Source organism: Monodelphis domestica, chromosome 5 (genome assembly GCF_027887165.1).
Source record: "Monodelphis domestica isolate mMonDom1 chromosome 5, mMonDom1.pri, whole genome shotgun sequence".
NCBI lineage: Eukaryota > Metazoa > Chordata > Mammalia > Didelphimorphia > Didelphidae > Monodelphis > Monodelphis domestica.
In genome coordinates this window covers 59,929,926-59,957,008 of record NC_077231.1, presented here as the reverse complement: position 1 = coordinate 59,957,008, position 27,083 = coordinate 59,929,926, and the positions used below count along the sequence as shown (strand labels likewise).

General features: G+C 36.3%; 1 protein-coding gene across 1 annotated transcript in view; it reads right to left on the bottom strand.

Annotated features, from left to right (window-relative positions):
• PTPRQ (protein tyrosine phosphatase receptor type Q) overlaps positions 1 to 27,083 on the bottom strand; it is a 336,616-nt gene that overhangs the window by 182,835 nt on the left and 126,698 nt on the right. Inside the window, 8 exon segments of the mRNA XM_056798554.1 lie at positions 9,354 to 9,474; positions 12,933 to 13,034; positions 13,669 to 13,851; positions 20,498 to 20,779; positions 21,931 to 22,038; positions 23,364 to 23,543; positions 23,659 to 23,820; positions 26,266 to 26,446. Of these exon segments, the coding sequence (XP_056654532.1) occupies positions 9,354 to 9,474; positions 12,933 to 13,034; positions 13,669 to 13,851; positions 20,498 to 20,779; positions 21,931 to 22,038; positions 23,364 to 23,543; positions 23,659 to 23,820; positions 26,266 to 26,446 (1,319 nt within the window).

Sequence of the window (27,083 nt, the reverse complement as noted above, 5' to 3'; positions counted from 1 at the left end):
CTTGCAGAAGGTTAAATAGCTATGAAGTATCTGAGGCCATATTTGAATCCAGAATCTCCCCTCTTTAGGCCTGGCTCTAAATCTACTTAGCCACCTAGTTGCTGCCTTAACTGATTATTTATGAAGTGTTTTGCATACCCTATCTCATGTGTACTTCACAGTGCCTATTATGTGTTCAAATCCCGGGTCTTTTTCCATTTGAGTGATCTTTCTCTCATAATTTTCTTGATATTCTTGCATGACTCTTTTTTTTTCCAGATTTTTCTTCCACCTCTGTCATTGGGTTTTAAGGACTTTTTAAAACTCTTCCAAAAGCTTTTTTTTTTTTTTTTTTGAGTATGTGGCCATTTATTACCTTTCTTTGCTAATTTTGCAGTAGGTGTTTTTACTTTACTTTCCTCTGAGTTTGATGCAAGATTTGCTCTTTCCTCAAAATAGTTATCAATAATTGAGTTCTTTCTCCTTTGCTTATTTAGTTTTATTTATTTAATTTTAGTGGCCAGGCCAAAATATTTAATTATAGGTACCCCCCCACCCTGAGTCCCAGTATTCCCATTTTGTTGATATGTTATCTCAGGTTTCAAGATTGTCTGTGTGTGTGTCTGTGTTTTCTCTTTCTTGGGTTCTATTTGTTTGTTGCAGTTTTTGTAGTCAAGAGTTAAATTAACTCCTGTTCCTCTTCTCAAGTCCCACTAGGTGATTGATCTCAGGTGCTCCAACCAGAATTCGAAGGCAGTTCTGTTACTGCAAATGCAAGCAGCCAGTCTGTCACCCCTTGTGGCAACAAGCAGGGACTCCACTCTCCTGAGGCTGACCACAGCCACTGGGGCTCCAAACAGAGCAAGTGTCCAGTCTGCATTTAGGGCGGGGAAGAGGCTCTGAAGCCCCTCAGATTCAGTGATCTCTAAGGTCGCTTAGTTCTAAATCTCTCCTATGGGTCCTAGACCTTTCTGGATCTCAGTTTCCTCAATTTACAGTGAAGGGATTGGATTAGATGACCTTTAAGGTCCCTTCCTATTCTACATCTATGATCATTAATCTCAATATGCAGCTAAGCAAACTAAAACTCAGATAAAGTTAAATGATTCTTATAAATGTCAGAGATGATAGATTTTAATGTCAGGTCTTCTTGATATGAGGCTCATAACTTTGCTACAAAATGTCCCAACAATAATATTGTATTATGATATCCTTAGGGAACTCTATATCTTTCATGATTTTCTTCAAGGGAAATTATAATAAAAAGATGTGGTCCCTTCTGCCTTGCCATTAAGTCCTAAGGACTATGAGGCCTCTCCATCCCTTTGTAGCTGAAAATTCTTCTCCTGTTGTCTTCCCCCATTAGACCTGGGACCCCAGCAAGCTGAACAGCACAGACCTTGGGAGATAGCATAGAGAAGGGCAGCAAACAGTAGAAGCTCCAGAGATTGGAGAGGTGGCCTCAGGCAAAAACCACTCTCCTTAGCTCCATACCCAGAGAGCCAGCCCTCTTCACTCAGACTTCTGACTGGAAAGGGACAGAAAAACCAGCATAATGATGGCAAACAATGCCCAGAAAAAACAGGAAGACATTGACCCTAGATAACTTTTATAAAGGAAAATCCAGACTATAGAAGAAATAGCAGAAGAGGACATACAAACAAATGCATCCAAACCTTCCAAAAAATGGACATTGGCCACAAGCTCTTGAAGAATTTAAATTGGAGCTCATGAAAAAGATGGAAGAATTTTGGCAAGAAAAGTGGGAAATAGTTCAAAAAAAGAAAATAACAGTTTAAAGGACAAGAACTCCGAATTGGAGCCCAAAATTAAACAGTTGGAAGCCATAAAAGTAAGATAAACCAAACTGAAAAGGAAAATCAAAAGATTATAGTGGAAAATCTGTCTTTAAAGACCAGAATTATGTGATTGGAAGCCACTGATCTAGCAAAAGATCAAGAATTAATAAAACAGTCAAAAGACTGACAAAATAGAAGAAAACATAAAATAACACACTGGCAAGATGATAGACTATGAAACTGGCCTCAAGGAGACAATTTGAGAATCATTGGTCTACCTGAAAACCCAGAAATAAACAGAAATATTGACATCATATTACAAGAAATTATCCAAGAAAAATGCCCTGATGTTCCTGAATAAAAGAGCAAAATAGACATTGAAAGAGTTCATAGAAAACCCTCTACACTAAATCCTCAAAAGAAAACCCCCAGGAAAGTAATTGCCAAGTTCAAGAGCTTCCAAGCTAAGGAGAAAATTTTATAAGAAGCCAAAAAGAGACAATGCAGATATCAAAGAGCACCAATCAGGATTACACAAGATCTGGCAGCTTCCACACTAAAGGACCCCAATGTATGGAATATGATATTCAGAAAGGCAAGAGAATTGAGTCTTCAACCAAGGATCACCTACCCATCAAAATTGACTATATACTTCCTGGGGAAAGTATGGGCATTCAACAAAATAGAAGATTTTCAAGTATTTGTAAGGAAAAGACCAGAACTAAGTGGAAACTTTGATATTCAAACACAAAAATCAAGAGAAACATGAAAAGGTAAATAAGAAAGAGGGGAAAGGGAAAATGTTTTTTTTATTTAAATTTCCTTTTTTAAGGGCTTCAATAAGAACAAATTGTTTATATTAATATATGGAACCATTATTTGTAAACTCTCAAAAATTATATTCACTATTATAGTAATAAGAAGAATCATTCATAGGTAGAGATTAGGGTAATAAGTGGTCTAAGATGACATGCAAAAAAAAAAGAAAAGGGAGGGGGGAATAGACAATGGTACCAAGAGAAACTAGAAGGAACCTTGTGAGTATCTACCCACCTCATGAGTATTTCTTGTAGACAACATATGGTAGTATTTTTGGTTTCTAATCCATTCTGCTATTTTCTTTCATTATATATGGGTGAGTTCATCCCATTCACAAATACAGAACACTTTCCACACAATTAAAACTAGACCTAAATAATTTGAAAAACATCAATTGCTCATGGGTAGGATGAGCTAATATAATAAAAATAACCATCTTACACAAACTTATTTACTTACTTAGTGCCATACTCGTCAAACTACCAAAAAACTTTTTTATTAAATTAGGAAAAAAATAGCAAAGTTCATTTAGAAGGTCAAAAGATCAAGGATATCCAGGGAAATAATAAAAAAAAAACACAAAGGAAGGGGGCCAAGCAGTACCAGATTTCAAACTATATTATAAAGCAATGGTCATCAAAACAATATGGTACTGGCTAAGAGACAGAAAGGAGGATCAGTGGAATAGATTTGGGCTAAATGACCTCAGCAAGACAGTTTATGATAAACTCAAAGATCCCAGATTTGGAGACAAAAAATCCACTATTTGACAAAAACTGCTGGGAAAATTAGAAGAACATATGGGAGTGATTGGGTTTGGATTAACAACTCACACCCTACATCAAGATAAGCTCAGAATGGGTGAATGACTTGAATATAAAGAAGGAAACTATAAGTAAAATAGGTGAACACAGAATAGTATATTTGTCAGATCTTTGAGAAAGGAAAGATTTTAAGACTGAGCAAGAGTTAGAAAAAATTACAAAATGTAAAATAAATCATTTTGATTACATTAAATTAAAAAGGTTTTGTGCAAACAAAACCAATGCAAACAAAATAAGAAGGGAAGCAACAAATTGGGAAAAATCTTCACAACAAAAACTTCTGACAAGAGTCTAATTACTCAAATTTATAAAGAGCTAAATCAATTGTACAAAAAAAATCAAGCCATTCCCCAATTGATAAATGGGCAAGGTATATGAACAGGTAATTTTCAGATAACAAAATCAAAACTATTGATAAGCACATGAAAAAGTGTTCTAAATCTCTTATAATCAGAGAAATGCAAATCAAAACAACTCTGAGGTACCACCTTACACCTAAAAGATTGGCTAATATGACAGCAAAGGAAAGTAATGAATATTGTAGGGTATGTGGCAAGATTGGGACATTAATGCCTTGCTGGTGTAGTTGTGAATTGATCTAACCATGCTGGAGGGAAATTTGGAACTATGCCCAAAGGGTGTTAAAAGACTGTCTGTCCTTTGATCCAGCCATAGCACTGCTGGGTTCATACCCCAAAGAAATGATAAGGAAAAAGACTTGTACAAGAATATTCATAGCTGTGCTCTTTGTGGGGGCAAAAAATTAGAAAAATGAAGGGATGCCCTTCAACTAGGGAATAGCTGAACAAATTGTGGTATATGTTGGTGATGGAATACTATTGTGCCCAAAGAAATAATGAACTGGATGAATTCCATGTGAACTGGAACAACCTCCAGGAATTGATGCAGAGTGAAAGGAGCAGAACTAGGAGAACATTGTACACAGAGATGGCCCAATTGAATGTAATGGACTTCTCTATTAGTAGCAATGCAATGATTCAGAACAATTTGGAGGGATTTATGTGAAAGAACACTATCCATATTCAGTGGAAAAATTGTGGGAGTAGAAACACTGAAGCAAAACAACTGCTTGATCACATGGGTCAATGGAGATATGATTGGGGATATAGACTCTAAATGAGCATTCTAGTGCAAACATCAACAACATGGAAATATGTTTTGATCTAGGACACATGTAAAACCCAGTGGAACTTCTCATCAGCTACAGGAGGGGGTTGGTGGAGGGGACAGAAAGGACATGTTTCTTGTAACCAAGGAAGAATATGCTAAAAGGACTAATTAAATAAAAATTTTTTTAAAGAATGTAGGTTGCCAGGAGGCAGAAACTAGGTTGCTTATTTATTTTTATTCCCAACACTTAGCCTCATGCTTGGCACCAAGTAAGGATTTAGTCATTGCTTTTTGCTTCTGCTGTCCTTTATCTCTCCTTTCTCTTATTCATTCATTCATCTGTCCTAAAGAGTTTACTGAGAATTTAGGGATCAACTGGCAGCTTTCATTTTGCTTTTTGCCCCAAAGGAAATGACAAAATCAATTCTTTAGCAGTCCATCCTATCAAACAACTGGAGATCTTTTACCCCATTTCCTTTTCATTCAGAGAATTTGATATTGTCACTCAGTTGTTCAATTGTATCTGATTCTTCATTCTCCAATGAACCATAGTACACCAATACTCTCTATGGGATTTTATTGCAAAAAATACTGGAATGGTTTATCATTTCCTTTTCCAGTAGGTTAACACAAACAGAGGTTAACTGATTTGCCCAGCACAACCCATCTCCTAAACCTCTGAGACCAGATTTCAACTCAGGTATTCCCAATTCCAGGCATAGCATTGTATCCACTGAGCCATCTCACCACCTTCAGTCAGAGAATTAGAAGATATTTTATGTTTCATAATTAGATTAAATGTAATCCCAAATAAATATAATAGATATAAATATAAGAACAAATACTTCTTGATATAGAGAATATTAGTAATTAAATACAAGGTAAGAGTGAGAGACACAAATAACACCAGAGACAGCTATGTGATACAGTGGTTACAACACTGGGCCTGGACTTGGAAAGATCTGTATTCAAATCCAGTCATAAATATAAATACTACTTGTGCAACCCTGGGCAAGTCACTTACCTATTATCTGCCTCAGTTTCCTTTATTATAAAATAGGCAAACTTAATAGCATTTGCCTCCCAGGGTTGTTGTGAACAGCAATAAAACATAAAATTTGTAAATCACTTAGCACTGTGCATAGCACATATATAGCATTTAACAAATATCTGATCCTTTTCCATGATCATATATATAAGCAAATTAACATAAGGTTGAAATTCATTGTAATCCAAGTAAACTAAAAACAAAATGCAACAGAATTGAATAAGCACATTTGTAATTGAGAAGAAAAAAAAACTATATATTTTTCAAGGGAAAAGAGTTCTAGTCAGTATGGCTACACTACAATAATAATAACAATAGTACTACTAATAATATAGTTACGATATCCAACATCTGTATGGTACCTTTAGGTTTCTAAAGAACTTCATATAATTATCTCATTAGCAGCCTCATAACAACATTATGAGGTAGGAAATTTGGGGATTATTACTTCTCTTTTAAAGAGAACAAAACTGAGTTTCAGAGAAATTAGTTTTTCTATAGTCACACAACTACTAAACATTTGAGGGAGGATTTCAACTTAAGGTCATCCTGCCTCTACATCTGATCATTTTCCACTATACATATTACCTCTCAATGAATGAAGAAATGGGAAAAACCCACATTAATTAAGTATTTATTAAATGCCAAGCATTAGGGCTATAACTTAAAAAGTGGGACAGTGCCTGTCCTCAGGGGGCTTACATTTTAATAGCAAAAGATGACACATGCAGGGCAGTGGCTAATGACCAGACATGGGTGTTTTGGTTTGCAAAGTCTGAAAGATGTTGAGTAGAACAGTAGGGTAGTGGATTGGCATACTCCTTCCAGACCCAATGGTAGGAATGATTTAATTATGGCTCCTGAATCACTTCCTAAAACTTCAATCAAATGCTTATCTTCATATAGCAATAAAATAAAATGTTATAGTAAATTTCTAAAATTTTAACTTGAGAACCAAAAGTATAGATGAATATTTACTTCATATTTATTTCTCATATAACAAAAATTGGGCAAACAATGATCATTTTCCATTTGATCCCCCGCCTTGGATTCATTTTACCCTTAATGCAAAATACTACAAATACTTCCTCCTAAGAAATATATTATATATACTCCACCTGTGCTGCCAACTTCTTGAGTGTCAGAAAGCCGAGGAGGCTTCTAGTAATTGTAGATTGTCAGGACTGGAAGGGTGTTTGGGAGTCATCTAGTCCTCCTTATTTATGCCTAAATAAAAATCTCCTCTATAACATCTCTGAATAGTTATTCAATGTCTGCCTGAAAACATCCAATAATGTGGCAACCCATTACCAACGTTCTTCCTGAGGCAGCAAGGATGGAGTAGACCTATGATTTCATCAGTTTAGTCAACTTTCCAGTGGAAAGTTTCCTTATCAGTGCGTGCAGGCATCTTCTCACTGATTTGCAGCCTTAGAGAGTCATGGAGCATCATCAGAGATTAAGTTACTTGTCCCAAGGTAACATAATTTCTATGTGCTAAGAGCAAGTTTTGAACCTAGATCTATGCTTCCTAGGCTGGCTTTCTATCTTAACCAGCAGTCCATTGTAAATTTGTTAGCTCTGCAACTAAGAGTTGGGACTTTCTCCTCAAAGAAACCCTCAGTTTTCCTCTTTTTAACTTCTATCCATTGGTTCTTATTCTGACTTCTAAGGCCAAACAGAACCAAGCTAGTACCTTGACATGAGGCCTTTCTAGGTGAGGTAATATTCCTTTTCCTTGTGCTATGCATGCCTTATCCATTATGCAAACCATGGAAGCATGACTCTATGGGTCCCTAGCTCCAAATCCATGACTCTATTTGATAAACACTGTAAAGCTCTCTATTAGAATTCCTTCCTTCCTGACATTTTCACTTAAACAAGTTAAATGACTTCTCGTTCTTGATGACACAAAAGGAAGTATTTTTTCTTTCAAATATATGTCACTTTAAGCAATTGATGCAAGTCTAAAGAAAGTATTTCATAACTCATTAAAAACCATATTTTAAATTCACTAGGGAAACAAGGGTCAGTGTTACAAGGTAGATTCATGATGACTTTGGTTCAAATATATAGTCGTGTAGCATCCCTCGGCTCTAGGTAACTCAAGAATTAATTACACAGATTTGCTGATCAGCATCCTAGGAATTAATTTCCATATTCATATTTCTCTACAATGATAAATCTTAGGACCAGGCCGAGAGAGAGAGAGAGAGAGAGAGAGAGAGAGAGAGAGAGAGAGAGAGAGAGACAGAGAGAGAGACAGAGAGAGAGACAGAGACAGAGACAGAGAGACAGACAGAGAGACAGACAGAGACAGAGACAGAGACAGAGAGACAGAGAGAGACAGAGACAGACAGAGACAGATAGAGACAGAGAGACTTGCTATTTAAATGGTCTAAAAGATGAATCCTATAATAAATTGATTTTTTGTTATTGTTTAGAAATTACAATTTTCTATTTTTTTGGTCTATCTATCCTGCTTCCTAAAGACAGTGAGGAGGCATAGTGAATAAAATTACAGATCTGGAATCAAAAAAATGCATATCCAACTTCATACATTTACTATCTGTGTGACCCTGGGCTAGTTACTTCACTTCCATTTGCCTCTGTTTCCTCATCTATAAAACGGAGGTAATAATAGCATTTCCCTCCCAAAGATGCTGTGAGGATCAAAAGATAATATTTGAAAGTAATTTAGCATAATGCCTGGCATATAGTAAGAGCACTATAAATATTAGCAATTAGTATTGCCTAATTTTCTTAAAGTATGATACAGTAACGCAGTGAAATTGCTTGTCAGCTCCGGGAATGGGGAGGGAGAAAACATGAATCCTGTACCTATGGAAAAATAACCTAAATAAATTTAAAAAAATAAAATATGATACAGGAACCTAGTCATTACTTTTGTTGTTTTGTTGGCAATTTGTGTTGATCTAGATACTTTCCAGTCCCACAATTTCTTCCTCAGGAACTGTTCTATAACATGAAGGATGCTACATCTGGACCTGGAAGAGATCTCAGAGGTTGGCTAGTCCTAATCCCTTACTTTACAGATGAGGAAACCAAGGTCTAGGGAAATGATCAAGTCACACAAGTAACTATTTGAGGTGTAAGATTAAAACTAATATCCAATAGCTCTGAGTATTATATTTTATAAGGTTTATTGATAATCACTTGAAATAAAAGAAAATAGAAGAACAAAAGTAAAAGTCTGAGTAAAGAAAGTTTTCCCAGTTGAGTTTGTGGGAAAAGGGCCTGAGAGGACGGAGCTACACAATACACATAACATGAAAGGGAACATGGGAAGCTGAGAAAGAGAGTTTTGGGGTACAAAATTCTAATTATACAGAGGCACCCTTCGAGTCTTTCTGAGTGTGAGATTGGCTTTCCTTCTAACACATTCCCCAGAATACATTGTTGTATTTTAGCATTTTAGATACTGTATTTGGACTACATGGACCCAAAGATCCCTTCCAGATCTAAATCTAGATTTCTTGAGACTATTTATAAAAAATAATATAAAGATTAAGGGATATAGTTATTTCTATTAAAAATTGAAAATTCATTTTATGGAAACAAACTAACTCAGATTAATAACCTTTTTCCTAATGTATTATCCAAGAGGTACTGAAAGGAAAGGAAAAATAAAACCATGCATTCCTATTGTGTTACAGATTAATATTTGCTCTTAGAACTGTTTCCAAAAAAAAAAAAGGAAGAACTAGTAGAAGGGAAAAAAAGAGGTTTTACCAGACATAAACTGTGTAATAGAGGATAATTCCATTTGGCTCCAGGGGTGGTTGCCATGACAACTTCACAGTGACACCAGACAACTGTTTTACAGAGAAGTCTCGCGGAGGAGACCCAGGAGCTGAAAAGAAGAAGCAGAGGATACAATGTGGAATTAAGCATCAAGATTTGGAAGATGAGGTTAAAATGGAAATCTTTGATTTCTTTTTAACTCCCTCTGTGTACTATGTTAAGCAAACCTTCCATATCAGTTCAGTCCAAGGGTATGGAAGACAGGCTTGTTTACTTTTAAAATAAGATGATAAAGCAAGATTTTGCATGGTGGTGTTAAAACATCTGTTTCTATGATTCAATGGAAAAAAAGATTTCATGAGCAAAGAGAGTAATGGGCTTGTCACAGTGATTCACTCACTGTTCGAGTACATTGGGTAACTTTTTGGACATCCAGTAAATGCAGAAATCGTTAGAGCTGTGAATGAATGTAAAAGATAGAGAGATGCTTGCTTCGCCTATGAAAAAGCTGTACAAAATGAAGTCCCCAAAGTGGCAAACAGAGAACCATGGCTCTATCCCATCACTAAATCTACAAAGAGTAAATACATTAATTTGCCAATTGTCAGTGACATTATGAAGTAGTATGAAAACCCATTTATTAAATACATGAATTACAGAGATAATCAAATAAAATGAATCAAAGAGTTAAAGCCGAGATTTTCTTTTCTTTCAGATAACTAACAAAGACTTGGGTCACTTTAGAGATTTTCTGCATTACGTATTTTGAATAAATATGGCAATGCACTGTGGGTATTACATCGTTACTTTTTGCTAAAAATGTTCAAACCATATTTAAATGAGTATAGTTGTTGATTACTAACAATATATCAGCAGAGTAACAAAGGTTATTTTTCTTAATTACTATAAACCAACATGATGTTGACCTCCAGTATCAAAATATCATCTTGATTTTTCACATTTGAAGATAAAAGAATGACACTAGTTTTCATTTCAGGCCGTGCTAGCATTCAGACATAGAAATTGGCAATGGAAGACTTGCTTTGAGAAAATCTACAGAGCATTTGTTCTGATCTCAGAACAGAGATAAGACTTCTCTGCACAGTATTCCCACCAGTCAGATGGAACTGTTACCTGATTTATTTTCTATTTATTTTTAGCTTTATTGCATTTTGTTTCTCTGAACAGTCTCAGATGTATGTGTTTCCATCATGTTAGTAATGACAGATTTTTCTGAACAGGGATTTATTGAATTAAGAATACTAACTAAAGAAAAATGGTGACAGCTGTATTTAGTACTTTCGATTTGTTATTCTCAGCGGCAGGCGCTACAATCAAACTGCTATCAAATATTGAATGTCACAAGAATCCATATATCATTCTGAGATATCAGGTTTCCAAGATATTAATTGCTTTCAACGGAGAATTCTCTCTATGTCAATACAATAGGATAGGAATACTTGGTTCCACTGACATTTGCAAGAATTTAATGAAATCATGCTCATCAATGAAACCAAAGGACCAGTCAAATGCAATTATTTGTTTAGGTTATTTTGGTTGGTAATTATGTTATGTTATTTTATAATATATGTTCTTACTTATCTGGATAATAAAAAGTGCTTTTTAAAAAATAATACTAAAGGCAATGAGAATAAGGCTAGAGTTTAAATGAAGAAGATATGAATTTAAATCCTGCTTTAGACTCTCACAGTATGATTCTTAACCACTCAGTCTCAGGTTTCTCATCTGGAAAAAGGCAATTAATGACACTTATGCTATGTTGAGGATAAAATAAAATAATGTATGTACAAGTGCTTTGCAAACCTTAATGTACTATAAAATGGAATTATTTTGTTTGCAATTGCAATTGTCTTCTATGATGCCTTATCATGGTAGAGCGTTGACCCTGGGTTCTTGAAGTTTATGCCAGCACAATATAAACTCAGGAAGTTTAAAACAGGAAGAACTTCCTTTGTGAACCTGGTATCAGACTCTTTCCCTTTTAGCAGGCCTAGGATGGCAATAGAGTAACACTGTTCGAACATATAGATTCTTAGACTATAGAAAGGTTACAATCTGCATCAGTGGAAAATGTATCCCCACCCACTAAATAAGAGATCCTTGAAATCAAAAGATAATTTTGTTTCATTTCTGCTACCCAAATTAGGCAGATACAGCCTTTAGTTAATAGAGTGAATCCTTTGGCTCATTCAATCCATAATAGACATTCATGTGTCTTAAAATTAGGAAACCCATTCATGGGCAATAGAAATATGTGTAATGGGCCAAAATTGACTGTACATTAAGAACTAAGACTTGCACTGAAAGGTACTCTAGAGAGGTACCAGAAAAGGAAGCAGAATAATCATGTAATAATACTTTAATTTTATTATTATATATAATATAATATAATTTTTATTTTTAATTCATTAATAATATTACATGAATTTATTATATAACATATAAAATTAGTATCAATAATTAATGCCCTGGAGTAATTTGCTATTTTCTTCTCTAGTGCATTTTACTGGTGAGGAAACTAAAGTAAAAGGCTGGGTCCTATTTCTACAAAAACAGTTCCTTATGCATTGCATTGTGTATCCACTCTTTACTAATTAATTTGGATTTTTCTGTGCTAAAGCATAAAATAAAGGTTAAATTAGAAGAGAACTTTTTAAAAAATTTCATATGCTTATATATCTTGAAGAGAGTTTATGCTCTTAAAGCTGAATATTGCATAAAGATTTTTAGTATTCCCTACATTGTTACTACAAATATATTTTTGAAAAATTAGAAATAGAGGCAGTTAGAGATAGTCAAGTCTAAATGTCCTTAACATGCTGAGTCTCTTTTATTATATATGTTTATATATACTATTATTTTATTTGCATTTTAAACATTTTATATATTATATTTTTTAAATTTTATATCTATTTTATACATATATTATATATGTTTTGAATGGATGAATGAATTTTTATATATGGTTTGAATAACTAGTACAGTAAAATTGGTTTTCTTATAATCCTTTGTACTTTATTATATCCCTTTAAAACTGTTCTGAAAAGAGGTTCACAAGCTTTACCAGATTGCTAACGGGTCTGTTGTACAAAAGATAAAAGTTAAGAATCTCTCTCATTTCTCCTGCTATCCTCCCTGGCCATTATTACATCATTGAGACCACTGCCCCTCATCATTAGCACTGTAGCCTCACCCTTTTGGGAAATGTGGCCCTCTCAAGCTTTTGAACTTCTACCTGGGAACCCAAACAGTCCTCACTGTTGAGTGTGTATACACACACACACACACACACAGACATGTATATAAATATACTCATGCATACATATATGTATTTATATGCTATATATGGCACTATTTCTTGAGTCTTCCTACATATAAATCTGCCTTCACTATCCTTTTTCACACTCTACTTCTCTGACATCCTTTGACAAATCTTGTGTCGGAACAAGATTTATACAAACTTATAGGCTAATAATGTCAGATTCTATTAAGATAAAGCCTTTCCCATAGGGTATATGTGTTTTGCCAAGATCATGGTGGACTTACCATCTTCTTCAGTAAGTATGGTTACTGGTGTGCTTCGGACTCCTTCTCCTTTAAGGGTACTTGCAGACACCTCAACTGTGTAATGAGTATATTTCTTCAGTCCTAAATAGGGACAAGGCAGATAATTCACCATAGTGAGTCACAGGGGACTGGATCATATAGAGTAGAGCGATCTTTCAATATTAAAACCAAAGAAATATTAGAAGTTTTGAAGTACCCTATCTCCTACAATGAAGGCAAAATTGAAGGGAATTTCAAGGGAAAATAGAAGAAACCACCAGCATGTCCTGGGTGTCCGGGATGAAATTTCAAATGGAATACTCTAAATTCCAGTTGAGAAGCAACTTGGTCAGATCCTGACAAGTATAGCAAGGAGTCAAATAATATGGAAGCATATGTGGACTGGATGACTCTAGAAAAGTCATGTCTTTCTTTCAACTCTAATTTGCAGAGAAGTTGTTGCCATGCACCGATGTAAGGATATTCTCTTCTCCATGAAATCATAGGTCTAATCTCTGTTGCTATCATACTATTTGTTAAACTTTGATCTACATACGATTTTGTAGAAGTTTGCTGCCAAAAATGAAGAAGAATTCTGAGTCTTTATAAAACTTTCCATTTTCTTTGATTGTTGGTATTAAATGAAAATCATGTTAAATACCCACTGGAAAGTGGCTAGGTTTAAAACCAATTTAATAACTATCAACCATAAATATTCAGTTTCTTTTGTACTCACCTCTAATACTCTGTGAGAGCTTTGTTGTGTTTATAGTTCTTTCCTCATATCCATTATTCCTTCTAAGATAGATGGTATATTTCTGTATGATCCCATTGGGAATTGTTGGAGGAAGAAATGAGAGCTCAATTTCTCCAGAAGAAACATTTCGATAGGTGATGTTTTCAGGTGCACTGTCAGGAACTTAAAGGAGGACAAATAAAATGCAACAACAACAAAAAATGCAATTTGCAGACATTTTTTGGTGGATTTACACTTTTATCGGCATAGCTAAATTCAATTCAGTATGACTGAAGACAGACCTTTTTTCCTGTTTTTTGGTCAAATTGTGTAGGATCAAATGAGACTTAGCTCAGTGCTAGATATATAGTTGGTGCTCAATAAATGTTTATTTCCTTTATCCTCCCCTAGTAGGAAAAAATTATCTTCTGTGTTCCAAACTCCTTAATTTTTAGTTTCTCTTCCCCTCAATGGCACCTCTTCATGGCTCCCCTTAATAGATATATTCCTTGAGAAGCTAATGCTCTCCTGCTTTCTACCTATTTAAAATCCTGTTCTCAGTAATAGAGTTTAACCTAATTGGAACTAAATTGTAAATGAAAAATATTTTAACTTTTACTATTGGAGAGACTACCAGCTATGTCTAGAACTAGCCATAATTTTTCATGGTTTCATGCATTTGAATAGTTCCTTCCATGAGCATAGAATGCATTCCCTCTTCATCTCAGTATTGAAAGTCCAAGATAATATGCCTCTAGTTTCCTTCTCCAAACTTATTACACATCCTTTCACATCCTCTACTGCCCTTCCAGGATAGACTTCTTGCTGTTATTCACATATGAGTTTCCATCTCCCATCTTCATGACTTTGTATAGGTACATGCCTAGAACATACCTTCTCCTCAAAGCAATCTCTTGAATCCTGGCACTATGGGGAAAGTACCATCTCTCAAGTCAGAGAACATGACTTCAAATCATGTCTCTGATTTTTAATATTTGCATGACTGTGGACAAATCACAATCTCCCCAGAACTCCATTTCCTTATGTGGAAAATGAGGTGTTTAGACTCAGGTGTCTCTTCCAGGTGTAGATGTGTGATTTTTTTGGTGGTCTTTGTGGCTTTACTATCCTCCATCTCATGACTTTGTTTCTCTTTTGCTTTTACTTGCAAGTATACATGTTATTTTCCTTAGTAGAATATAAGCTCCTTGAGGGTAAGATATATTTATTTTTATTTCTTTGTATCTTTAGGACTTGGCACAAAGTAGGCACTTAAGAGATGCTTTTATGATTGACTGATTGATAAACTGATCCTTAGGTCCTCTTATCTGCTCACATTCCTTTTAAGGTCAGCTCAGATGCTACTCTTTTTCTGAAGCTTTTATTGATTCTCCCAGTTGAACCTGTCTTAAATATATAGAGAGTACTTTCTCTGAATCCCTCTCTAATTTGTTCCCTCCTTTCATACTTTGTATAATATGTAATTGTATACATACTGTGCTTTCTCTTCCCACTCTGAGAATAGAAACCCAAAGCACCTAGTAAGCACACAAATGCCATACATATAGTAGGCATTTCATAAGTGCTTGTTGAATTAAATGAAATTATTCCTCTCAGGGAGACATGCAATTTGTTGTTTTTAACCCTTACCTTCCATATTAGAATCAATACTGTGTATTGGTTTCAAGGCAGAAGAGCAATAAGGGCTAGGCAATGGGAGGGTCAAGTGACTTGCCCAGGGTCACACAGCTAGGAAGTGTCTGAGGCCAGAATTGAACCTATGGTCTCCCATCTCTAGGCCTGGTTCTCAATCCTGAGTCATCTATCTGCTGCCCCCAAAATATGCATTTTAAAAGGACCAAAGTATACTCATGATAAATTTTCAGGCTTCAAGAAGGTAGAAGGGGCATTTAACAGGCCACAAACTCCCCCAAATCTATGAGCTTTCACCATGGAGATCACTTAATCTAGAAATATGGGATGAAACAATGAGGTTCCCCATCAATCCCACTCTCTTATCCATTTGGAGTGCAAGGAAAGAATAAAAATAAAGATGCAAAAAAATATGTTAGCAGGTCCCCAAACTAAGTCCCTTAAGCATGGGGGAACAGTGATTGACATTTGCATTAGGCAATGAATCAAGCAGTTTTAGCCCAAAGCACAATAAATGACATGCAACTATGTTTATCTAATGAATCCAAATTAAAGATGCTGGTGATTTTGTAGAGAATTTCAGACTGAGTGCAGGAAGAAACATGCAGATTCAGAAAAAATGAAGACAAAAGAAGGCAATGAGAGGAAGAGAAAAGTGAATAGTAAGAAGTAGGGGAGGAGGAAGGAACAAAAAATCAGTTAACTAAAAGAATTGGAGAATTGAACTATTGGATCATTGATTAAGAACTAGAAAGGTTATATTAGAAGTCAACTAGCCCAACCCCCTCATTTTATGGCTGAAGAAACAAAGATCTAGGAGATCCTGGTTAAATGAGCAGAGACATTCAATATTTCCCTATTGGTCTGCACAATCTTTGTTTTCTGTTATCTGAGATGGATTTAAGACAAACGATTTTCATGATATAAGGTGCAGAGAAAATGTTTAGTTGCATTGAGAGAGGGAATTCTCTAAATCAATGAAATCACAGATTCATTCCCTATCTCTCTCTTTGTCTCTGTTTCTATGGAATACCATGGCAGTCCACTGTGACTTAGCAAACATAATAAGATTAATTGAAATGAAGAAGTATTTTCCAATTCATAGAAGTCAAAGTCACAAGTCAGATTCCTCTCAAAAGGAAACTGTTCTGATCTGAAAATCATGGGAATGTCTTGGCACTCATAAAAGGCATTGATGAAATGCATTTTTTCTAAACCAACTTAGAGTCAAGTTTTATGGAATAATTCCACTTAGATAAATCTATCACCTCTCTGGATTGGTTCATTGGAAAGAACTGTATATTTGAATTCACAGTATTTGATTATGAATCCCAGTTTGACCAATTACTATCTGCCTATGGAAAGTTCCATCACTTCTCATGGCCTTGAATGTCCTATCTATATAATTAGAGGTTTCCTCTAGCTTTGTATCTTTGCCATATGAAATTCATTACCCTCCTTAACTAAGGAGAGAAACTGAGACCAAAATTTGACCTGGATTCTGTGTGTTTTTAGAACAATAGGACTTAAATAGATAAAGATACACTAAGAAAATATTCTAGGACAAGCTCTCCCACTCATTATTCCATGGTCTTTATCAGAACTTCACAGATGTTCCAAAGAACCTAGAAATGAGACATCTGATGTCTCATTAACCAATGACCTTTTAAAATATTTTGTTACAGAGATCCATATATGGCATGAAACATTAGCTCATTAGTGGTAAAAATATTCAGTTTGGTAGAGTATATATCACTACCTCTCTAATAAATGAATAAAAATAATGGAACTTTTTTTTAAGGGAATTGGGAGGAGGAGGAGGAGGAGGAATGGGATGGAATGTTCAGCTTACTTGCCTTTTAAATTAAGACCAAGAAACATAAAAACACTTTTTCAACACAATATTAAAATAAACTATGCTTTAGTTTTATAGTGTGATCATGTAAAAGAGGGAAACAGTAAGATAAACTACATGTAACAACAAAGGTGATTTAAAAAATAAAGAAAAGAGGTAAAAGAGACAAGGAGGAGAGCTAAGGAACATGAGAGGTAGATATAAGAGGAAAAGGGAGAGAGAGGGGAAGAGGAAAGAAAGAGAGAAACAAAATGGAGAGAGTGATAAGGGAGGACAAAGAGAGAGAAAGGGGAGAGAGATTGGAAAGATAGAGCTAAGTAGATTGAGAGGGGAAAGGAAAGTATTTAGAAAAGAGACACATTGGAGGGAGGAGGCAGAGAGAGACAGAAAGACAGCAGAGAAAGAATGGAAAGAGAAATGGAAGTAGTTAGAAAAGTATGAGGGTAGCTAGGAAAGATAATGAAGAGATAAAGGGAGAGAAAAGGAAAAAGGGATACAGAGAGAAACAGGGAGAGGGAAGGGAGGGAGAGACAAAGACAGAGAGAAAGATGGAGAAAGAACAGAGGAAGGGAGAAAAGGGGAGTCAGAAAGGAGAGAAGGAGGAAGGGAGGTGATTGAGAAGATGAAGAGAAAGTGTAAGAAAACCAAACAGAAGGGAAAAAACCCCAGGAAGCTTATGGTCAGCAGCCTGTAAGGTAATTATGTTAGAGATAAACTATCCTTATCATTTCCTGCTGTTCATTTGGCCTATGAACATCAAAGTTATAATCTCTTATCATTACATTTTGTAATGCAAAGTCATTCTCCAGCAGCTTAGAACTGTAGGTTCTACACTTGGAAAGAATGGGTCTGGTTTTAATTTAAAACTTCAAAGTTTACTCTTTAGATGAAGTTTATTTCCCCATGGAATTCTGAAGGTCTTGTATGTGAGTGAAGCAATTACATACTTAAGTTTTGGACATTTACTTTGTAACACTATTGGTGGTGTCTGAGAGTTCCTTTGACATTAAAAACCCACAAGATTATCTTTGTGGTTGAGGGAAATTGGGGGCTCATTCCATTGCCTAAGGGTTACATTTGGAGCTAACATTGATTAATTTCCCTGAGGGGGTATATATACCTGCATGCGTGTGCATGAGAGAGAGAGAGAGAGAGAGAGAGAGAGAGAGAGAGAGAGAGAGAGAGAGAGAGAGAGAGAGAGAGAGAAGAGAGGGAGAGAGAGAGAGAGAGAGAAAGAGAGATGAGAGAGAGAGATGAGAGAGAGAGAGGGAGAGAGAGATGAGAGAGAGAGATGAGAGAGAGAAGAGAGAGAGAGAGAGAGAGAGAGAGAGAGAGAGAGAGAGAGAGAGAGAGAGAGGGAGGGAGAGAGAGAGGGAGAGAGAGAGGGAGAGAGATGAGAGAGAGAGATGAGAGAGAGAGATGAGAGAGAGAGGGAGAGAGAGGGAGAAATGAGAGAGAGAGAGATGAGAGAGAGAGATGAGAGAGAGAGGGAGAGAGAGGGAGAAATGAGAGAGAGATGAGATGAGAGAGAGAGAGATGAGAGAGAGAGAGATGAGAGAAAGAGATGAGAGAGAGAGGGAGAGAGAGATGAGAGAGAGAGAGAGAGAGAGAGAGAGAGAGAGAGAGAGAGGGAGAGAGAGATGAGAGAGAGAGAGAGAGAGAGAGAGATGAGAGAGAGAGAGAGAGAGAGAGAGAGAGAGAGAGAGAGAGAGAGGGAGATGAGAGAGAGAGGGAGAGAGAGAGAGAGAGAGGGCTATGGGGCTGTAATTATTTATTTGATTCTAAACTTGGAGTTTTGAAAGAGACCAGGGCAAATGTTGAGAAAAGCAGACAATGGATGGAGCCAGGAGACACATGTTTTAGCTCTGAAACAAGCTTCTGGGTGTTGCAAGTTTGGTTCCAGGTACCAAGTGTTCACTCATGACAGAAGGGTGTGGTTAGAATGGATGGAAGATGCTAATAGTAGTTGTGTCTTATAACCAATGCAAGTATAGTGAAGATTAACCTTTTTTCCCTGGTTCTTTCAGTAGAATCAGTACCAATTACCTTGAAATTATCTCATTTCTATCCTACTATTTGAATTAGAACAAATTATGAACACTTGGGATCTTTAATGACATGATAACCTCAAGGCTCCACCAGGTCTTTGATGAAATATATGTGTGCACACATATACATACACATATATTGTACATAAAATATACAAACATATATACACACAAATACACATATACACAGAGATATATACATACTTGGTGAGCATATATAAGCATACATGTATAAATATAAATTTTCTACATGTATGTATAAATACAAATATGTATAAAATATACATATGTATGTGTTAGCCCTCCAGACTAAGTGCTGTGTCCACCTACCCCCACCTCTGTCTAGCCCCCATCCCCCTTACCCCTGACAGGGAAGGGAGGAACCTCTTTTATTCAGCTGCTGGGCAGAGAGGCAGATGATGAGAGACACCTGTGGAGAGGAGGAAAGTGGCCAAGAGCTCTGCTCCCCTCCATCTGTGAGCTCTGCTCACCTCAAACCTAGCTCCTCTCCTATCCCACCATGGGAATCAACTTCACCACAGACTCAACAGGCTGTCATCTCCAGTACACCCTCATGCAACATGTGAGCCCCTCTCCCTCCTTATCACCCTTCCCAGACAGGGGAGGGAGGAAGCACTCCCATTGGCTGCTGGGCAGAGGGGCGGGTGAAGTGAGGAATGTCCTGAGGCTCGGAGAGGAGTGGGGGAACAGCTCTTCTCCCAGTCCCTCTGACTTTCTAATAATAAAATTCTGCAGTCAACTGCAGGTGTGCCCAAAGAGAGGGCTCTGTGTGCCCTTTTTGGCACACGTGTCATAGATTCACCATACTGGATACCTACCATATATACATACCTACAACTATATGTATTTTGTTGTTATTGTTGAGTATTTTCAGTCATGTCTGATTTTTTGTAACCCTATTTGGAGTTTTCTTGGCAAAGGTACTGGAGTGGTTGACCATTTCCTTCTCCAGTTCATTTGACAGATGAGGAAACTGAGGCAAACAGGATAGAGTAACTTGGCCAGGATCACAAAGCTAGGAAGTGTCTGAGGCCAGATATGAACTCAGGAACACGAGTCTTCCCAAATCCAGGACTGGTACTCTACCCACTGTGCCACCTGGCTACCCAAATACATATATATGTTTATGCATATGTATGCGTGTATACATATGTGTGTTATACACGTATGTAAATACACATGTGCGTGCATATGCCATACTTATTATATGTATAGAAAAATATTATTACAAATTATTGTGAAAAACACTCACCAGTTTCTGAAGTCCTTACAGACAGTAAAGATGACAACTGATTGCCGTGACCAATTCTAGTATATGACCTAATAGAAATGTTGTAGAGGGTAAAAGGTTTCAAGTCGTTCAGAATGATATTTGTCGTTGAAGCATTTTTATAGAACAAATGGTTTGTATTTCTGTAAATTACTTCATAGGACATGATGATTCCATTAGGTTTTTCTGGTGGCAACCATTTCAGTTTTATTTCTGTAGGAGTCACATCCATAATCTCAACACCTCGGGGTGGTGATTCTGGTTCTGTAAGAAGGAAATTGTGTTTTAAAAATACAGTCTTTCCTGGGTTCAAACCTAGCCCCAGACACTTCCTCACTGTGTGATCCTGGGCACATCACTTAACCTTAATTGCTTAGCCTTTACCACTTTTCTGATGTGGAAACAGGACTTAATATTGATTCTAAGACAGAAGGTAAAGGTTTTAAATAAATAGATAAATAGAATATGCAGGTTAGGTATCTTTTGTAAGCAGTTTTCTTAAATATTAGCAAGATTTATTACATTATGTATCATTTAAGCCATGGCAGCCTTTTGTTTGACAATAAAATGAAACGGGTTATATTCAGTGGGTGGCATAGCCACATTGGCGAAATCATGGATCCCTACAGTGGTGAAGAATATATCATTGAAGGATACATATAATCTTAATCATTAGGTGACATGGACATATACTATCTCATTTCCTAACTATGTGTCTACTGACTACCTCCCCTCCCCTCCCAATATTCTCTATTCTTTAATAATGAATAATCAATCAACAAGCACTTATAAGCACAGGTAGGTGGGTTGGTGCGTAGAGTGCCAGACCTGGAGTCAGGAGGTCCTGGGTTCAATTCTGGCCTCAGATATTTCCTACTTCTGTGACCCTTGTCGTTAAATCACTTAACTCCAGTTGCCTACCCTATACCTGCTCTTCTTTCTTGAAACCAATTCTTAAGAATTAAAAAAAAAAGACATTTATATAGCATCTACTTATATGACACACAACATGATAGGTTAGAGAACACGAAGGCAGTTTTTGTCTTCAATGAATTTATATTCGATTAGGAAAACAGGACTGAGGGCTCAAAACTATCATTTTTTTCACCTGCAGGAATTTATCATTACTAACCTTAAAAATTCATATTGTTCCATAGGAATTGGCCTGGCAGCCAAGGTCCACAACTGTACACGATGCTATAATTCTGGGTCAATATATACAGACCTGACCTTGGAACCCAGTTCCCAAGCATCGCATGGGAAACCAGTTCCAACAATTAGCATTCAAACCCTCTTATTTCCCCAGGATCAGAGATCACACATGGGCAGCTAGGTAACACAGTGGATACAGTTCTAGACCTGAATTGCCCTCTTATACCCTGAGCGAAACATTTAATACAATAGACGACTCTTACCATCTTCTGGTGTTCGGACAAACACATCATTTTCTTCAGACAAAGAACTTTCCCCAACATTGGTTGAAGCAGCCACTCGCATTTTATACCTTGTATATTTCTTTAAACCTGTTAGAATAACCCACAAAAGATTATTCTTATTCAATATTATTCAATATTCTCTTACTAGATGCCCATCGCACAGGGTATGTGCTATGTTGTGTGTGTGTGTCTATGTGGGGAGAAGAATTGATTGAGGAGTGTACATACAATCAATCTAATCAACTCCAGCTCACCAGAACTACAAGCTCCCACTAAGTGTGTTTCAGAAACTTGCACAGTGGACATGATCTTAGTTGTTCCCAAACAGTCCTGGGACGGAAAGGTTCTAAAGTTCAAAATAAATATTTGGCACTCAGAAGAAGACTTGGCACAAATGTAAGCTCTAAGTTGGTCTGAATTCAGATGGGATATTATTTCTTTGTCTTCAGAACATGGACTCACTGCTCAGACATGTTATTCCAATTGATTTTTATTTTGAAGGGTTAGATTATATCTTCATTAAGTCTTTTTTTTAAATTTTCTCCTGTTTTGGGAGGTTGTAAAGAACTCCAGGTGGAAAAACTCCAGGAACATATGCAGATAAGAAACTCCTCTGTAACTTAGAGCTGTAGAGAAGTGCTTATGGAGGCTTGAAAGAATAATTGATGGGTCCTTAGTCCTATTGTTAGCATGTGCCAAAGAAAGAATTGAACTTGGGACTTCCTGACTCAAAGATTCACCCTCTAGCCCCTCTACTACATTGCCTTTCATTTAAGTATCAGTCATCTTGACTTTGGTCTTGTCCCTAGTCTTCAAGGACTCTGGAAAAACGAGGTAGATGACTTTGCACAAATCTGTCTCACTTAAATGCAATTTATGTGCTAGTCAAAAAATATCACCAGTGATATAATTTTGGTCCTCTTTGAATAGGAAAGACAGCAACCAACCAACCAACCATTTAAATATATTTTCATTAAAATAGTGACCAATTGGAGGCAGCTAGGTTCCTCACTGCATTGAGAGCCATTGAGAGCCAAGTCCAGAGACAGGAAGTCCTGGGTTCAAATCTGATACTTTCTGGCTGTCTGACCCTGAACAAGTCACTTAAACCCCACTGCCTCACCCTTACCACTCTTCTGCCTTAGAACCAATTCACAGTATTAATTTTTAGATGGAAAGTAAGGGTTAATAAAAATAGTGACCAATTTTTATTGTCAAAGAAAATGCATTGAATTCCATGTTCTCCTTAGGTCTTTTTTGTAGGATATTCTTTAAAATTAAATGAAGACAAAAATTATTGTGACATGATACAGTAAGTCCCTAGAACAATAAAGATCTGTAGGTTAATTCACATAGAGCTGTCAATATTCTTTCTGCAAAATAACATCATTTTAATAAATATGTGGTTCTACCTGTGATAAGAAAGCTGTTATCTACAGTAGTCATCTGGAATGCTCTGTTTGTATCCAATTCCATGGCATAAATCGTATAATGGGTTATTTTTCCATTGGGATATTCTGGTGGATCCCAATATAGCAAAATAGATGAAGAGCTAATATTTTTATAGTTTATCGTTTGTATGGAGCTTGGCACTTAAAAAAAAAGAGGGAACAGTTAATGATGATTGGAGAAGTAGCAAAAGCATTTAAAAATCATCATACAGACAGATCATTTACATGTAACTCATTCAGAGGAAATACACTTTACCTTGCTCACTTGTCCTGGCATTGAGAACGGTTGGTGGTCCTTCTCCCATAATTGTGAAAGCAGACACACTGATCGTATATTCGGTGAAAGGTACAAGCCTCTTTACAACATAGGACAGCTGTTCAGCTGAAATGTCAGTGAAATACTGATCACTTGCTGTTCCTGTTTGGAATAAGGAATAAAAGAAAGAATAAGCTTTCGATCTCGTAAATAAAATTATTTCTATTCACCCACTGAAAGTTTTAAGCCCGAGTGCACATATTTGTTATTCTATCTTTGCTCCAGTTTTATCGCCTGTGTAATAGGAATACTGGGAAGACTAATTACTAAAATGATCACTGAAATAGCGTGAATAAGAACCCAGCGATTATAGATTATCCATTGTTGAATGCTGTTCCATAGAATTGGATGACATAAGGTGTGAATCCATAAGAATCAAAGTTGTCCATACCAAGAAATCTGCATGCAAGTTCATGAAGGTTGTTCATAAAATTACTACTTTGATCTATACAGAGAATGTTGCCCAGCTGAAAAGCTGGTCCAAAATGGTTTTGCAGTGGGAAAATCCAAATGAAAACTGGCATTTATAGAGTTCTTTTAAGTTTTACATACTGTTTTATAGCTTGCTCTGATTTTAGTCTTACAAAAACCTGAGGAAGTAGATAGTGATTATTCTGTCCCTGTAGTATAGAAACTCCTTGGAGGCCAAAAAACAAAACAAAACAAAACAAAAACCCTTTTTCTTTTGTATTTGTTTCCATCATGCCTGGCAGATAATAATAAATACTTGACTCATGATTGCTTGGTCAATCTCCATTGTACAGATAAAGAAAATGAGTACCAAAGAAATGAACGGAAACATCCAAATCAAAGTGTCAGAAGCAGAATTTGAATGCAAGTCTTTCTGACTCTAAAGTCCAGCATTCCATCTAAGAAAAATAATCCCTCCTTAACACAATTTTCTGAATGACTCTGCTGAATTATTAGTTCTCTACTGAATATAAAAAAGGGAACAGTGAGAACCAATTCTGGGTTGAAAATGTTGAATATATTTGAATCAGATCTCTGTGGCCTTTAATGGTCATCATGGAGTCACTCATAAGATGCAATTAAAAAATAAATCCTATTCTTCACAGTTACACTGTGCAGTGACTTAAGCGAACCGTTATGGTTTAACAGTTGATAGTCTGCATGCAGCTTTTTACAATTCTGTCTTGTTTAAGGGCTTACAAACATGCCCATTCTTTTTTCAGGAACAGTAGGATCCATCCCAGTCCTAGAAACAGGAAATCTCAAGTCCATATTTTACAAATCAAATTAAATTATTAACATGAATTAGATTTGGAAAACTAGTGGTGGAATGGCCACATGAATATTTCAGAGGCAGATTACAAGGAAGCACAGTGGGACCAGAAGCTAGGATGATGTGAGTTCAAATCCAGGTGTAGACATTTACTAGCTATGTGACCCTAAACAAATCACTTATCCATTTCCTCATCTATAAAATGGAGATAATAACAACATCTAGTTCATGGGTTTGTGAGGATTAAATAAGATAACAAATGTAAAGGACTTCTTCACCAACTTTAAAGCATTAAGTAAATTCTGGGCATTGTGATTAAATGAATAGTGAAGAGGTGATATGGTGACAGGCAGCCTTTAATGTCTGGAAAACAAGGGTTCAAGTTCTGTTCTACCACTGACAAATAGACTTGATGTGTGCTTTCCTACTAAAAAACCAAGCAAACAAACTTGGCATAATCAAAATTTTAGTATGTCAAATGTCATATAGAAGAATTCAAGATTTTACAGGTATCCCATAGCTTGAGATTCTGAGTTTCTAGTTTTATTCAAAAACTATTTTTCCTTTGCAAAGGACATGAATTACTGAATTAAAGAAAATAATCACACTCATTCTTGTGGTTGAAGAAAATTAAACTGTACACAATTAATTTTGGATGGGTAAAGCTAAAAAGAGTGGTGACTGTATTATATATTTTCTTTAGCTAGTCTTAAAAAAATAACAGGGAGCTATGACAAGGATGTGTCCTCCATGTCCTTTTTAATGGTCACAAGCATGCCCATTCTTCTTTCAGAAAGAGTAGGGTCCTTTGACACCCCAGAGCAAGTGTATACACTAATGACATCACCGTGTCATAGAGGTCACCTCCACCTGTTTGTCACCCCACACTCTAGAGTTGTAACTTTTTGACCTATTTACCTTCAGTGATGGCTGAAAACCTATTAGTCAAAAGCTGCAAAGAGAAGGAGGTCTGTAAAGGATTGGAAGATATGTTAATCCTCCACAATCACACCTGCTTTGGCAACTGTAATAACTGATTGTCTATGCAGCTTGGCTGATGACTCTGGGGTGCTAGTTTTTCTGGGAGTAAGGTCAGCTGGGTGAGGAAGGGGCTCCCTCCTGCCTGTGTGGCATTCCCATTTACTGCATGAAGTTATCTGACAGTTAAAAAAAGTCCAAAAAAGTTTGACTCCACTCCATGACCCATTAATAATCTGATTGAACTCTGGACTAAAGTAGCCTAGGCGAGCCAGCAATATGGATGGTTGGGATAGATGTTACAGAAAAATAAAAATTGTATATACCAGTTGTTGAATAAAGATCTTCATTTCCATTTGCTTGGGAAATGCTGTTTTGAGAAAGACTGGAAAAGAGAACTGGAGATTCTGCTGCCGTGTTGGAAAACAACTCTGCGGAGCCTTCATATGATGTTGTCACTGCATTTATTAGAACTTCCTTTTCTGGAGCCATGGAGTCACTCATAAGCTGCAATTAAAAAAAATAGAAATCCTGTTCTTCACAGTTATATTGAGCAGTGATTTAAGTGAACTCTTAGCTTAACTGTTGATGGTTTGCATATAGCTTTTTAAAATCAATGCAGGATTGTTTTTCTGCCATGATTTATTCTTGTCAATTATTTTTACGACATTCCACTCACTAGCTACTAAGAATTAGCTGTAACATAACACTCCCACCACATTTACAAGAGGCTATTTGAAGAATGGATTTGTGTGTGTGTGTCTGTTTGTGTGTATTGACTCTACTTGGTTTCTTAAAGAATGAAAATGGATCTCTTCAGCAAGACATTACAACCAACATACTTCAAGTGGTCATCTAATGTAGTAGATAATTTAATTGTTGTATGGAAAAGGGCATAATAGCTAGAAAGCTGACTTCTGAGTCCAGAAGACTTGTTTACATGGCCTGCCTCCATAATAATAATCATCATAATTGTTGTTGTTCAGTCATTTCAGTGGTGTCCAACTCTTTGTGACTAGATTTGGGGTTTTCTTGGCAAAGGTATTAGAGTGATATATCATTCCCTTCTTAAGCTCATTTTACAGAAAGGGACTTGAGGCAAATAGAGGTAAGTGATTTACCCAGGGTCTTCCAGCCAGTAAGT